The sequence below is a fragment of the Amblyomma americanum genome, chromosome 3 (genome assembly GCF_052857255.1).
Source record: "Amblyomma americanum isolate KBUSLIRL-KWMA chromosome 3, ASM5285725v1, whole genome shotgun sequence".
In the NCBI taxonomy this organism is placed as follows: domain Eukaryota; kingdom Metazoa; phylum Arthropoda; class Arachnida; order Ixodida; family Ixodidae; genus Amblyomma; species Amblyomma americanum.
In genome coordinates, this window is record NC_135499.1 from 213,517,192 (window position 1) to 213,531,160 (window position 13,969).

Sequence of the window (13,969 nt, forward strand, 5' to 3'; positions counted from 1 at the left end):
TAGGAAGTGGCTTATCGTGAACGTCTCAGTCAAAGCGTACCTATCATCAGCTGAAGTTATCTTTTGTAAAGCAACCATGAGCTGCACCACGCATCGCAAGGAAACTTCACTGGTGCTCCTAATGCACTAATCGAATCGTGGCGACGCGTCAAGACAGTGGCGCTGGCAACACGACGTAGCATGCAAAGAATACACTTGCAGTTGCTGACTTTGGAGACAAAACATTCTTCGCTCTAGTTTCCACTCCATATCGCAGGCTCCAGTGTCCGAGCGGTCACGGTCTGATCCATGCACATGTGCCCATATCCATAGCTACCACATGTCATTGTCACTTCAATGTGCTTCTCTGCAATGCGGTGGCTCCACAGTTTAGGCTGGCCTAGGCTGGCTGCAGCAAACTTTCATTTAGTAGCTGCCATCGCTGAATTGCAGGCTGACCGGAATCACAGCACAGCTTTGATTCAGCTCCATCTTGTTGTGTTGTTGTGTCATTGGCTTAGTCATGGACTGCGCACTTCCAGCACCTAGTGCTTCCCAAGCGACCTCACTCTCCAGCATGTCTCTTGTTGGGGCAAAGCTTCGAGTGTTCACCTCTGCAAGCAACAACACCTGTGAACTTTGCATAAGTTTTGGAGCAGCAAGGGGGTGTGGAAACTGTCACCTTTGCTTATTTAGAAATATGCGGTGCGTGCCTCGAGGATTATTGGAAGTTTGCTCATGCGCTACCTACGGCTCGTCTGAGGAAAGAATACGGCTGAAATTTTGTGAGCGTTGAAGTGCACGAAATGCTTGAATTCCTAAAGTTCTTGATTCATTCATGTTGTGTTATTTTTGTGAAATAGGGGCTCGAAATATACCCACACAGATTTTCAGACTTTTCTTGGCAATAAAACATAATGCATGTTGTGAAGGGGATATGTGTAAATGACATCACTCTTGCCTTGCGGTGACAGTTTGTGTTGGCATCCGTGCAGGTGAGGTGGTGAAGCTGACTGATGTGCGCTACTTTCCCAAGACCTTCTGGCTGCTGTGCTTCATCTGCGTGTCCTACTATGTCACCATTTTTCCTTTTATTGGACTGGGCACGTGAGTGCAATTCAGAAAATTTAAGAGGAGATGGTGTTCTGTTCTTGCTGACTTGTGTGAAGTCAGTCTTTGCCTCTGGAATTTTTTTTGCTTCCACTCGGTGCCTAGGGCAAATCAGCCTTAATATCTCTGGTGACAGCAGCAGAGGATGGTTGACAAGTGGGCAAGGAGAACCTTGGATTTATGGGCCAACTTAGCTTTGCTAAGGCATATGAGCAGTTGCTCTGCCTGAATACTTATTCGGCAGTCATCTTTTACCAAATCTAAAAGCTAGCGTACCGTAATATTTTCTATGCAGTCCACAAGCAGTATGTGTTAAGTTCTGAAATTTTGCACTGTGTAGGTTATCTGCAGTTGCGGACTCTAGAGCATTTTTTTTAATCTTCCCTTATGTAATATGCCATGTCCAACACAGTTCTTTCTACCGCAAGGTTTTTTTTACGATCGTACTTGCTTTTTGCTTGCCTTTCTTGCCATTGCACAGTCTACTGTTTCCAAGCATGATTACTGGTACTATAGGAGTTGTCCCACAATTTACTATTTTTCTTCCATTCAAAGAGTGTTCATGAAGCAGTTCTAATCAAATGGTGTTAGTAGCGAGACAATTTTGCCACAGTGATTATTCTTTCTATTGACAGGGTGTTCTTCCAGAGGAAATACCAGTTCTCAGCTGTCGAAGCAAACTCAGTTGACAGGTGAGTTCACTTCAGACATTTTTTTTTACAGGTTGAAGATCTAGTTCATATTCAGTAGAGTTTATGTGGACATTATCATGTGTGCAGCGACGGAGAGATTAATATAGACTGTACTTTTGCTTTCCAATGCTTCCCTCGCGCTTTGTAGCAAATAGAAAAGCTTGCTGCCTTTATGCTAAAGCACACAAAGCACATTTACTTGCGTAGTTATATAAAACCCATTAATTTTTCAATATGATGTGTAGGAACATTTGGGCTGCCAAAGCATGGGCCATATTATTTTCTCCACAACTGTACATATACACGCTTACATTTGTCCACATTCTGTGTTTTCACAAATTCTTTTGAAGGAGGGATTGTCTGAAATCTTTTCTTGATATGTACAGTGCAATCCACTTATAATAATATTGAGAAAACCGGAAAATCCGATAGTTATGACTGACTATCGTTATGTCTGGACCTGCAAAAGAAAAAAAGCCGCCACCTTCTAGAAGACATTTAGGTAACGAGCGTTAGCTTTATTGGCCATGCGTAAAACAAGTCTTTCCGCATCCCTCCCTGCTTTTCCGTTCGTCTTTATGTCTTTCCGCATCCAGCGGGGCCAGTGAAGAAAACCCTGAGCGGTTCAGAAAAGTAACAACTTTTGCGCCTAGCGGAGCGATCGATGCGTAGCGCCATCTATCAGAGAAATTACGGTGCACGTCTACCCGTTGAGTTACACCCCGTCAAGATACGTCCCAAACGGAATTTGCTTCATTTGGGGGGTCAAGGTGGGCCTAGAATTCGGCTTGTGGTGCAATATGGTAGCACTTCAATTAGTAATTGCATATATACAATGTTTACCTATTATTTAATTGCGGTTTTATTTCTGTACCACCACCCATAGGATTTTATTTGCCTACCAAATCCGGTACACAACTGTCCCCAGATGGGTGCCCCTTGTCGGAGTATATATAGGGGAACCAATGCATACATACATAGGGGTCCCGTAACAATTATAGGCCATTTCTTGGATCTTGGATTCAAGAAACCGAAACCGGAATGCTGTATAACGAATGGTTCCTCATGTTTTTGGTACAAATTTTGTTGGGAAAGCTCGCAAAACATTGAGATCAGCCAGTGAGAGATATATAAGACAGATCATATTTATATGACTGTCTGAAATTGCAGCGTTTGGCTTGCTGTGTGCGTCCTATGGTTGTTTGATGACATGACATCACCCTATTTTTCTTGCCATCGCTGGGATTTTATGTTCTCCTTTTTTTATTTAAGGCAAAAGCCTTACTAAAGCCCCGTTACGAGAAAAGCCGGTGGTGTGTGTTAAGTGTGTGTACTTGCGGATTGTACAGAAAATCCCAGCGATGGCAAGAAAAATAGGGCAATGTCATGTCATCAAATGTCAGCAAGCAACCATAGGACGCACACAGCAAGCCAAACGCTGCAATTTCAGACAATCGTATAAATATGATCTGTCTTGTATATTTCCCACTGGCTGATCCCAAATGTTGTGCCAGCATTCCTAACTGCATTCGTACCAAAAATATGAGGAACCATTCGTTGTACAGCATTCCGGATGTGTCTTACAGTTCCTTGTCGCATATAGCTTACATGTTCTAGTCAAGTTGGAGGCTAGCCTGCGATGGGAATTCAAACCAACGACATATGCACCTTCAAATGTATATGTTCCCAGACTACCTCTTCCCTTAAGCTGCAGTTGAGGCATCCACTGAGATGTGAGAGAGTTAGTACATTTTCTTTTCTCAAAACCAATTTTCTTATTACAATTGCGATGCAACCATTGGTCCTACACCTGCAACCATTCGTCCTACATCGTTGCGAGTAGTGCCATATTGTTTCATATTCTATATAGAATACATTTCTTAGTCGGGTTGGAGGCTAGCTCGTGAAAGGTATTCACTCGGACCTTTGTGGATTCAGCATTTGTGGAATCAGCATTCGGAGGTGAGACACGCCTCCGTTTCATTTCTCAGTGCTCAACCTGCGTCGAGGTCAAACTCTCACGATGACACACTATTGCTTTTGCCTTCACAGCGTGTACGCAACTTGAACTGCCCTTCGAATTTTTTTCTGAATTTTTCATTGGTGCATCTTAAACAACCACACGCCATCTTTTGCCATGTCCAGTAACTTTGAAAAGAAAATAGATGTGCTAAAGAGGAAAAAAACCAAGTTATTCTTAAAACATTATTTTATGGGTAGAATCACATAATCTTGCAACATCCGGTCTAGATGTGGTAACAGTGCAAAGCACTCGCCACCGCTGCATCTAGTCCAGCTGGTCCAGCCATATTCTCAAAATTTTCGATTTCGGCGTCACATCCGCGTATGACACATGATGCATGATGCACAACTTCACGTGCGTCATGCATTATTCTTGCTCAGCATGACAGTGCCTGTTTGCGGTGAAAGAGCTATGATGCAAAATTCAAGTTGCGCACCATTGAATTGAATAAGCTCTGGAGAATGGGAAACAGGCACCAGGGAGACAATTCACCATGAGTGAAAAAATTATTCGGGACTGGTGCAAAGCCACAAGAGCGCTCTGGTCAATGAAGCCAACAAATAGGGTAGACTGAGGGAACAAGGCATGCTGAAAAGAGCTTGTCGAATTAGCAGGAACGTCTTATACACCAGTACAACTTGTGTTTTTTTTTTTTCCCTTGAAAAACTGCCATCTGCAGAGGATTGCAACTTGCACACAGGTGTGACTTATAGACCAGAAAATACGATACTGCACATGAGACTGCTATATTGTGCCTGCTGTCTATACTTACTTTTTGCCCTTCATGTATTTTTCCTTCAAACCGTAGTTTGACACATGGAGTACTAAAAAAGCAAATCCCTCTTTTCCCTCCCTGTCGTTCTTCTTCCTCTAGTGTCCCGTACCTCATTTCGGCATTTGCCTCGCCTGTCTTCGGCATCCTTGTGGACTTGCTGGGCAGAAACCTGATCTGGGTCACAGTAGCTGTCTTTGGGACACTTGCCGCTCACGGTTTGCTGGCATTCACCTTCCTCAATCCCTGGGTCGCCATGGTAATTTCACAAACATCTCTGCTGTCCACATCATGTTTCACTCAAAACATGCTAAACCCTGAGGCTTCATTTACAGATTGACTTTTTGATTTGGCCCCATTGGCATGAACAAGCATCTCGTCATTTTCACCAAATTAAGACCAGTGCAAGTGTGTTACATACTGTTCACTTAATTAGAGGTTCTGCATGAACAATGCATGGTCACCTGCCCTGTAATACCGCATTAGTGGATAACGTGCAGTTTGTTCTCTTGGGAAAATATAACAGCTTTGCATTGAATGTGAATTCTGATGCTCAGACATAAGCATCAAGTGGCCTTTAGAATTCCCTTTCGGTGCAACCTAAGTAAGCTTTGCTGTAACTCATAATACGCAGTGCAGGCTCTGTTCTTTCACTGGTTGAGCCCATTTAAGCAGAATGGTGTATGGGCAATTTTCTATAAGGTAATACTCATATTAAAAAATCTTGTGCTTTGAGGAGGAGGATGTATCAAGATAGTCTGTTGAAACCTGGCATTGTTGCTTAAGATTGCTGGTGCCAGCAGCTGCTTAGAAACAATGGAAAGAATTTGGCCTTTTTGTGCAATGCAATTTCCACTTTGTGCCTACAGGCTGCGCATTCTGCTTCAGACTATGCCATTGCAAATGCTTTGTACAGGTTCTTATGGGGCTGATGTACTCACTCTTGGCATGTGCCTTCTGGCCATTGGTTGCCATGGTGATTCCAGAACATCAGCTGGGCACGGCCTATGGCATGTGAGTCACCACAGCTCTCTGAACCTTCCCTTTTAATTCCTTGCTGGTCTTGGTCACCTTCCTTGGGGCTCCCAATGCATTTGAAGTTGCCCCAGCTGGGAGCTGTCCCAGGCACTGCATTGCAAATTCCCAGTTTTCTGATATGACTAAACTTTTTCAGCAGGAGTGTTGGTTGATGTTTTTGCAATAATGACTACCTGCACAGGTTGTGCTTGTGGGGTTATGGTTTTGTGACATAGTGATTGTGATCATGATGATTTGATTTTAAACCCACATGGGTAGCTTGGCCTGAGAACACCATAGCTGACGTGTTACTGGTTTTACGAGGTGAGATCAAACGCCCATTTTCCCAAGCATTTTGTCCCAGAGAAGCCGAGCACCAGGCCAGGCATTAGTCTTTTAAATCGGTTGTGAATTTTTCCCGTCTTGGTAGAACACTTTGCATCATTTTAAATAATTCTGAGGGCTAAAATAGTCTCTCAATTGACTCGCATTTTTGCTTTTAGTTAAGCCGCACGTAATGGTATTATTGTCCTCTAGGGAGCCAGATTAACCAACTAAAGTCTACCAGAGGGAGCTGGTGGGACATTACTGTGGCATTATTGCAGCCCTGTTTTTCTCAGCAGTGGCAGTTGATTGCTCATTCCTAAATTAGCCTTGAGGCGAGATAAGCACAACTAATTAGGGGTGTACAAATATTGAAATTTTGAATACAAATAGAATACAAATATGAAGAAAAATGGCTTCAAATATTGAATTTAACATTGAATATCTGTTCAGTATGCAAAAATATTTACAAAAAGATCGGGAAGCAAGCGTCCATTACATTTCTCAAAATAGTGTTTGGCCTTGGAACTGAAATAAGCAAAATTAGACTGACTCAGCACCATATAAAGAACCATCATGTGCACAGAAATGTATGCTGCTTGATTAGATAGCATACCAGTATGAAACCTGTAATGTGGCCATTCAGAATAAGTAAAAAAAATAAAATCAATTACACTAAAACCTTGTTGATACGTTTTTTTTTTTGTCATTGCGGGGAAAACGTATTATCCGTGAAAACGTATGATCCAAACCGCCTGATTTTGAGAAATGTAACTGTTGTTCAGCTCTTGTGAGGTAACCAAAAACTCTTCCTTGTCATTTTCGCATGCTTCGCCCCTTTGCTCCCAAGTACTGTAGGAAAGCCACCGCGGCGGCTGATTGTCGCAGTGTTTATGCTTTTTAAGCTGCGTTTTCCAGACCCGGCCCGTTCGTATATACGCGCATTGCTGTAGTTCGTAGAAGCTTCGCCTCCTTTCCCGTATGCACTGCGAAGAAACCTCAGCGTTTCTGCTCTTCATATCGCGTCCCCGCAGAAACGGCCGTCGCGAATGCTAGCGAGCAGTTTTTATTTTTTGTTCTTGGTGTGGTGGTGATGGTGGTGCTTCGCCTCATTGCGCCGAGGCACTGCAGAGAAGCCACCACGGCGGGTGACTGCCCCAAAAAACATGTCTCGTGCCCTCTCGTTCGGCCCGCTTGTATGTTTGCACATGTGTGGTTGGTCAAAAAACGTGTTATACGACCACAATTTGTCGAAATTTTAAACGTAGTGGCCGAAAAATTGTGTTTTCCGGGAACGTATTAACCGAGAAAATTGTGTAACTTTATGGGACATTTTCAATGTCCGCGATTTTGAGCGTACGAACCGGTAAATCGTATGAACCGGGAACGTATCAACGAGGTTTTACTCTGATACGTGGCTGGCAACTAAAAATAATAAGGTTTCATTACCTATCATGTTAATTCTGACTTCGAACAAGCCAGAATAAATGCCCAAATTATCCAAAGGTCAATCTATAAAAATGCCCAAAATGTGAAAATGCGGTGAACGAAGCCTTATGAACAGGCTCTATCGCACAAAAACGGAAAAGTCCTGGATGAGCGCACAGTTTCAGCATGCTGGAAGCACAACGTGGACGTAATGAGGTGACCGCAAGCGAGGCGAAAGCACATAGGTGTCGCAGAACGATGAGATTGCATTAGGAAGGAAAAAGAAATGACCAGCAATATGTTAGTTGGCATCCAAAAGTGACTCCTAGCTGGATTCTGACAGCTCGCGAATGCACAGCCAAAAGCCACCGTGGGCTGGTGGTGATGTTCAGAAGCTGAAACTACAACGCACCAAGCAGTAGGCAGGATTTTTACACAATTGCTTGCGCTACTGTGACACTTCGGTTCTCCACCTCAGGAGTCTCAAGTGAATAAGTTACAGTTCGCTAGACGAAAACGAGATGGCAGAGCTCACAGTAGGGGAGTTAGGAAGGTGACAGTACGAATGCCATGGGTGCGGATGTAAAGTATGTAACGCTTTATGGAAGGACCAAAATCAAAGTGGGTGGTTGGCCATCTTGTTCCCATTAGGTATCGTGTGAGAAGGCCCACTTGTGAAATTTCGTGCGAGTTCCAAGCCTATACTCCGTTTCATGCATAGCAGGCATTGCTGCTGAGGCTGCTGGAGTAGTGTGTCCACGAAACACTATTAGTCCGCCACTTATTATTAGTTCTTGAAATTTCAGTGAGTGTTTGGACAAAAACAAAGGGAAGTATAAAATGAAGTGGTAGCATTTAAAAGCACAGTCGCAGCTGTGAGGCGCTCAATGTTTGGGCCCTCTGGCTAAAATCTTTCATGAGTGTGAACCACTTTTTTGGCGTGGATTGAGTAAAAGCAATTCATCCTACCAAGCATGTTTCATATTGGCACATGTAATTCTTGCTTTTTGAAGTCTTGCTGAGTCACAGGATGAAATCGTGGCAAGAGCTAAAACGAAGTCCAGAAGGTTCCAGCCATGGCACTTAAAGTTTGTTGCAACAATATATACTTGTGTTCATTTTCTTTGTATGGTGAAATGCTTTTTGGGTGCGGACTAAGCTTGCGCGAACAGGTGCGCTAGCTTTGGTGGCGTTGCCTGCAATGTACGAAACGGAGTTTAGTAGTGTCTGAACATGATCAGTGCATGCGATAAATGATGGAGAAAAAAGTAAAAAGGTTGCTTTTGTGCCGTTTTCCTGGAACGTCAAATTCAACCTTCGGATAATTTGTAATTTGCCCTAATTTTGCGGTTTGCCATGGTCAAATTTATGGAAGTCTGCACGGAATTCAATAGTCGAAATTTCGAATATTTGTGCACCCCTAAAATTTTGTTTCACATGACAAACCTTACAGCAGCAAAACTCATTGTTTACATAGTGCAGGTGCCATCTTTGCCTTGCCTTGCATTAAAAATGTGGAAGGCATGATTTAAAATATATAGAAGTGTTTGGGAAATTACTCATAAGTATCCACCTGAGCGCAGGCCTAGCCATGCACCTGCACTCAGGTGGATGCTCAAGTGTGTCCACGATTCTTCTGTACTAACACTGGCATTCCATGCTTACTTATTATATTTCATTAATTTTTTCTACAGAATTGCAGTGAATTCTTTCTGCTGAATCTGCATTACTCTCACTGATAACATGCTGGTTATGTCTGCGAACAGGCATAGTCCTATATCATCTTTTGTCCAGCTTTCACATCGCTTTAACTGATTCCCCGATATGTACTAGGGAATGCAAACTCAGACTGATTCTTTGTCACTGTTTGCAGAATGCAGTCTGTGCAGAACCTGGGCCTTGCTGTCATTGCAATGGTGTCTGGTATGATTGTCGACAGCAGTGGGTATTTCATCCTCGAGGTCTTCCTCATGGCATGGCTTTGCTGTAAGTCAGCTAGCCTGCTCTCTTCTTGTTAGCGTACAACCCTCTGAACTGTAATCCTCATGCTGTCCATACTTCACATGTATTCATTTATTCACAGCTTATGTGTGAAGGGCATGGCTAAAGCACCTAGGTTTGTGCTATTGCACTAAAAAAAAATATTTGAACATTTTTCTATGAATTGTGTGTTAGCGGCCACATTCTCTTTGTTTGAGAGAGCTGCTGTCATGGCACACATGTGATCACATGGTCACATGGAATTTTTTGATATTTTGTGCACTTTCTATTCAACACTGCTAAAACTATTCTGTACTACACACCAAGATTAAAACTTGTGCATTAGACTTTTTTTGGAGGGGATGCGTTAGAATTATGCACTTGGAACTTCTGCTGAAAATGCAATAGCTAAATAGTTTTGTTTTTTTTTTTCCAAGTTGTTTAATTGTTCATTTCAACAAAATACAACATGCTTTCACTTGCTTTAGCCTGTTTTTCCACGGAGTATATTTAAAGGGGCTCTGAAAGGGGCTTTAATAAAAGTTGTAGTATGCCTGAGATATTAAAGAATGTCACTTCACGAATATCCTCCAGCTGGGATTTTTTTATGCGATTTGTAGAAGCTGAGTTATCTGTATTCAAAATTTGAATTTCAGCATCTTCATGCCTTTCGCTCTACTCTAGTCACTTTTTGCATGCTGCAAAGTTGGCATTTCTTTGCCAGCCCCTCCGCCGGTGTCAGAGCTTCCTCACCCTTCGGAGCTACACTACCATGGCCGCGGCCGGCCATGGTAGTTGCCTGACATCTGAAAGAATCTAATCAATAGCCATTTCTAAGCTGGTATACCCAGGAGCCTACGACGGAGGAGAGTGTGGACATGAAAAAGTCACCGGAAAGGGCTCACCAACTTTCGCGTGTGATTGTGGGTTCTCTGCTGTGTGCAGATGTCTATTATTTGCCTCAGGTGTTCATGACAACACAGTGCAGTGATTGAGCAAGTTGATGTGCTCTCCTCGGAAGGTGTTTCAGAGCCCCTTTATACCTTGGCTAAAGATAGCGGGGATACCTGGTATATTTGCTTACCATTATGTGTTGCATAGCTCTTGATGTAGTTACACGTTTGGACATAGTGTAAATGTATCCCGATGCAAAATTTTTTGTGTGTGGGAGGTTTTCATTTGCTTTTTTTTTTTCTCAATAGGCTCTCTCATTGCCTGCCTCTTGCTTCTCATAGTGAATGCCAAGCAAGGTAAGTGCTGGGCACCCTCGTGGTCTGTAATCTCTGCTATTCTTGATAGTAGGCTATAGGTAAATATAATAGTCATTACTCCAGCTTTACTGCATTGAAAAACTTGTTTCGCAGTTTGTGTGCTTAAGTGTATGTTATTAGGGATTTCATGCATAGCCGAGAATGTACTACCTTCTTTGTCAGAACACGAGTACTAAGGCCAGTCGGTTTTCCATTGTCCCACATTGGATTTCATGGAACTCTCCCAGCCCTTCAGAGCTTTGAAGGGATGTTCTTTTTCAAGGGCCTCGATTGGTTATTGGAGAACTGCGAGAAAAATCCTAGTCTCCTCAGAAGGGGCTAAGGCTATTGGGCAGATCGCACTTGTGATCCCCTGCGGTGTCTTTACACGATTAAACAATGAGTTTATCATTCTCTCCATTTCTCTTTTCTCCTCTTTTTCGTATTTTGCAAGAAAAGGTGTCCTTTTTCAGTGGCAACCCTGTGTACTTTTAAGAAATTTGTGTTTTCATGAAAACTCTACTCTTTCTCCTTAGGAAGAGGCAGAACAGTGAGCTGCTATCCTTTCAAAGATGTGCTGTAGACTGGTACTAAAGCAAGAAAGTTTTGCATAATCGAAACAGTTTGCATCATGTCTTGTCCTTCTGAAATCACATAATCTTATCAGCACATAAGGTAAAAGTAATTGTCAATGTCTGCAAGTGAGGAACCAAGAGGACGCAAGCTATGCTAGATAATGCAGCGGGTTTTTCTTATTTCCACTTAAGTACTGTGGCAGGCCACTGTATTTGGGCTGGGATCTCTAATTTGCTCTTTGACTGCAACGGCTTCACCATTTTTATTTGGCCTAAGCTATATAGGTGTTTGGTTACATGACAGCAAATAGGGTGTGCCTTTCTAATGACATTTGAGTAAAACCTCAGCTTTACAAGTCAGAAGGCATCACTGCAACTTAAGCTCCTTCTGCAGGCTTTATTATGTCCACTATTTTGCTTATTACGCCACGAAATCGTGAAGAATAACACTGCCTATATTGTATTCATTACATTGTCATAGTCAATTTTCCTATTGCGAGCTTTTGATGTATGTGGTTTAGTTCATGCACAATGAATAAAAGAAACTTTGCCATCTAAAACAACAGACAATGACCACTTCAGTTGCACGATGTCAAATTTTAAATAGCAGTACCTTAGTAATGTTTTTCATAGAAAGTGCCATGATCTATAGCCAATCACTCGATCCTATAGGGTGTTCCTTAGAGTAGTCTTCCATCACTTTCTATCTGTGTTGTTCATGCCAGTGTTTTTGTTATTTCTATTTCTGTGCCTCTGCAGGTGGAGTTCTGAATAGGAGTCGGCTGAAGAAAGACTGAGTTTTTAATTCTTAGTGTGAGTGTGGATGAGACAGCGACACAAGTCAGCAAATCTGATCATCACTCGCCATAATTTCGTTGATCCTCATCGCTCATTAAAATATCTTATTGTATCGTGTGCTGTAAGCAAGCCAGCAGATTTTGTGTTTTATAAAAGCATTAGGATGTGCATATTTCACCATTAAAAATGATCATTGGATCAGCGAATGGGCCAGAAATTTCGTGTGGTGTATTTGTGCCCTGGACTTTGCAAGTGTGGGTCAAGCAAGACATTGGAAAGTTTTATTTCCTTGTAGTACCTTGTTAACCCTCTCTCTGCCTTCACATTCCTCAACCAAAATGAAAGCACTATGTCAAATGCACACCCCAGAGAGGCTTGTTGACGGGAAATTAAAAGGGGCAGTTAAAATTAAAGAGGACTTAATCACATTTTATATTTACTTCACAGCGAGAAACAGACAAGGACAAAAGACACGAAACGACAGGGACGAGCGCCTGGAAATGAGCTTGACATTTGATGGCTTGATCTTGCTCCGCTTTTCGGGAGAGGAAAGAGCCCATTGCAGAAAAAATGGGACGGAACAAAATTAAAATTCTCGTTTGGGCAAGTTGGTGACTGACTGTTCATGTTGACTCCACTGCGTGAAACAGACAAGGACGAAGGACGTGAAACGACAGGGACGACCGTCGTCCCCGTCTTTTCATGTTTTTCTTCCTTGTCAGTTTCGTGCTTTGAAGTCAACATGAGCAGTAAGCAACTTGCCCAAACGAGAATTCTTATTCACATTTGAGGCACAAAAGTAATTAGGTAGTGTGGAGTACTGTAACTGCGTACAGTCATAAATAGGATCTAAATGATATGTTAACCGTATTGGTTAATCCTGGTTAAAAAAAACGGCTACACTTTTCAGATGTGCCAGGGCAAACAAGGTACAGATAGCTGTACCCCCATCCAGTAAGAGTACCCACACCTCCACACACCTCAATAACTCTCTAGCCAGGAGGTGATCGGAGCAGTTTTTAATCTGATCAAGGCAAACTGTGCCTTGATTGCTGAAAAAAAATCAACAGCTTCTAGAGAAAATGAGAAAAGAGTCTTCTATTAGGTGTGTCCCATTGAGGGCTATGATAGCAGGCAAGTTTTTCTTTCAGTTTTGTTATTCACCCATTTCTTCGTGGGCATTGTGGTGAATAACCTTACTCCTCCCCTCTTGAGATCTAGCTCTATAGTGTTGCACCGCCAGGTTCCTTATTCCATCAAAATTAATTGAAACTCTTGTAGTAAAAGTTTTACATGAAGTCTTTAAGGGAAGACCGTCTGGTCGAGATAATGCATGTAAAAAAATGTGAACAAGGCTCCTGTGTGCTGTGTGACAGCCAGAAGGTCATTTCAGTCGTCTGTATTGATCGGATCAGCGTTATTTTTCGTCAAATGTATGGTGTAGTGTTGTGACTGGTTCCAAGCCTGAATAAGAGAAACTGCTGTAAGGGAGTCCGATGATTTCATGTTGAAGCAGCCCAACACAAAGTTTTGAAGTCTTGGATATGTGGGGCTCGGCAATACAAGTGCAAGACATGACAGATGAGGTAGTAACACGTAAAACTGAAAGGCATATTCACACAATATCCCGTGAGAACAACCTTGGGAAAACCAGCCGCTAATGTCCTAATTGTGGCTGGAACTTGTGTGGATTCAGAGGGTGGAATTTCTTGGGCCAGCCTGCTATCAGACCACGCCATTGGGGAGAAGTTCGATTTGGGGACACTGCAATGGTGACAGTATTAGGAGTAACCGCGGTCCTGCGTATTAATGTGGTTATTCTACCCTGATTCCATTCACGTTTTTGTTTCTCCCGCCCCTTCTCACTTGAGCAATGAGCCTTTTTCTAAGGAAGGTATCTGCATGCGCATAACCTCCTCGTTCGCCATTCCGCAGGGCATGTCCTGCAGAATGGCCACAAGCCAGAACACGCATACTGGTTTTGAAGCGTGCGCAATAGGCGTGTTTGCATATTGGTCACG

At 42.7% G+C, this 13,969-nt stretch overlaps 1 protein-coding gene across 1 annotated transcript in view; it reads left to right on the plus strand.

Moving 5' to 3' along the window:
* LOC144126026 (lysosomal dipeptide transporter MFSD1-like) overlaps nt 1–12,165 on the plus strand; it is a 27,278-nt gene extending 15,113 nt beyond the window's left edge. Inside the window, exons 7-13 of the mRNA XM_077659905.1 lie at nt 975–1,086; nt 1,725–1,781; nt 4,679–4,835; nt 5,493–5,590; nt 9,219–9,331; nt 10,528–10,575; nt 11,910–12,165. Coding sequence (XP_077516031.1) covers nt 975–1,086; nt 1,725–1,781; nt 4,679–4,835; nt 5,493–5,590; nt 9,219–9,331; nt 10,528–10,575; nt 11,910–11,947 — 623 coding nt within the window. The 3' untranslated portion in view covers nt 11,948–12,165. The remainder of the gene's footprint in view (nt 1–974; nt 1,087–1,724; nt 1,782–4,678; nt 4,836–5,492; nt 5,591–9,218; nt 9,332–10,527; nt 10,576–11,909) is intronic.
* The last annotated feature ends 1,804 nt before the right edge of the window (nt 12,166–13,969 follow it).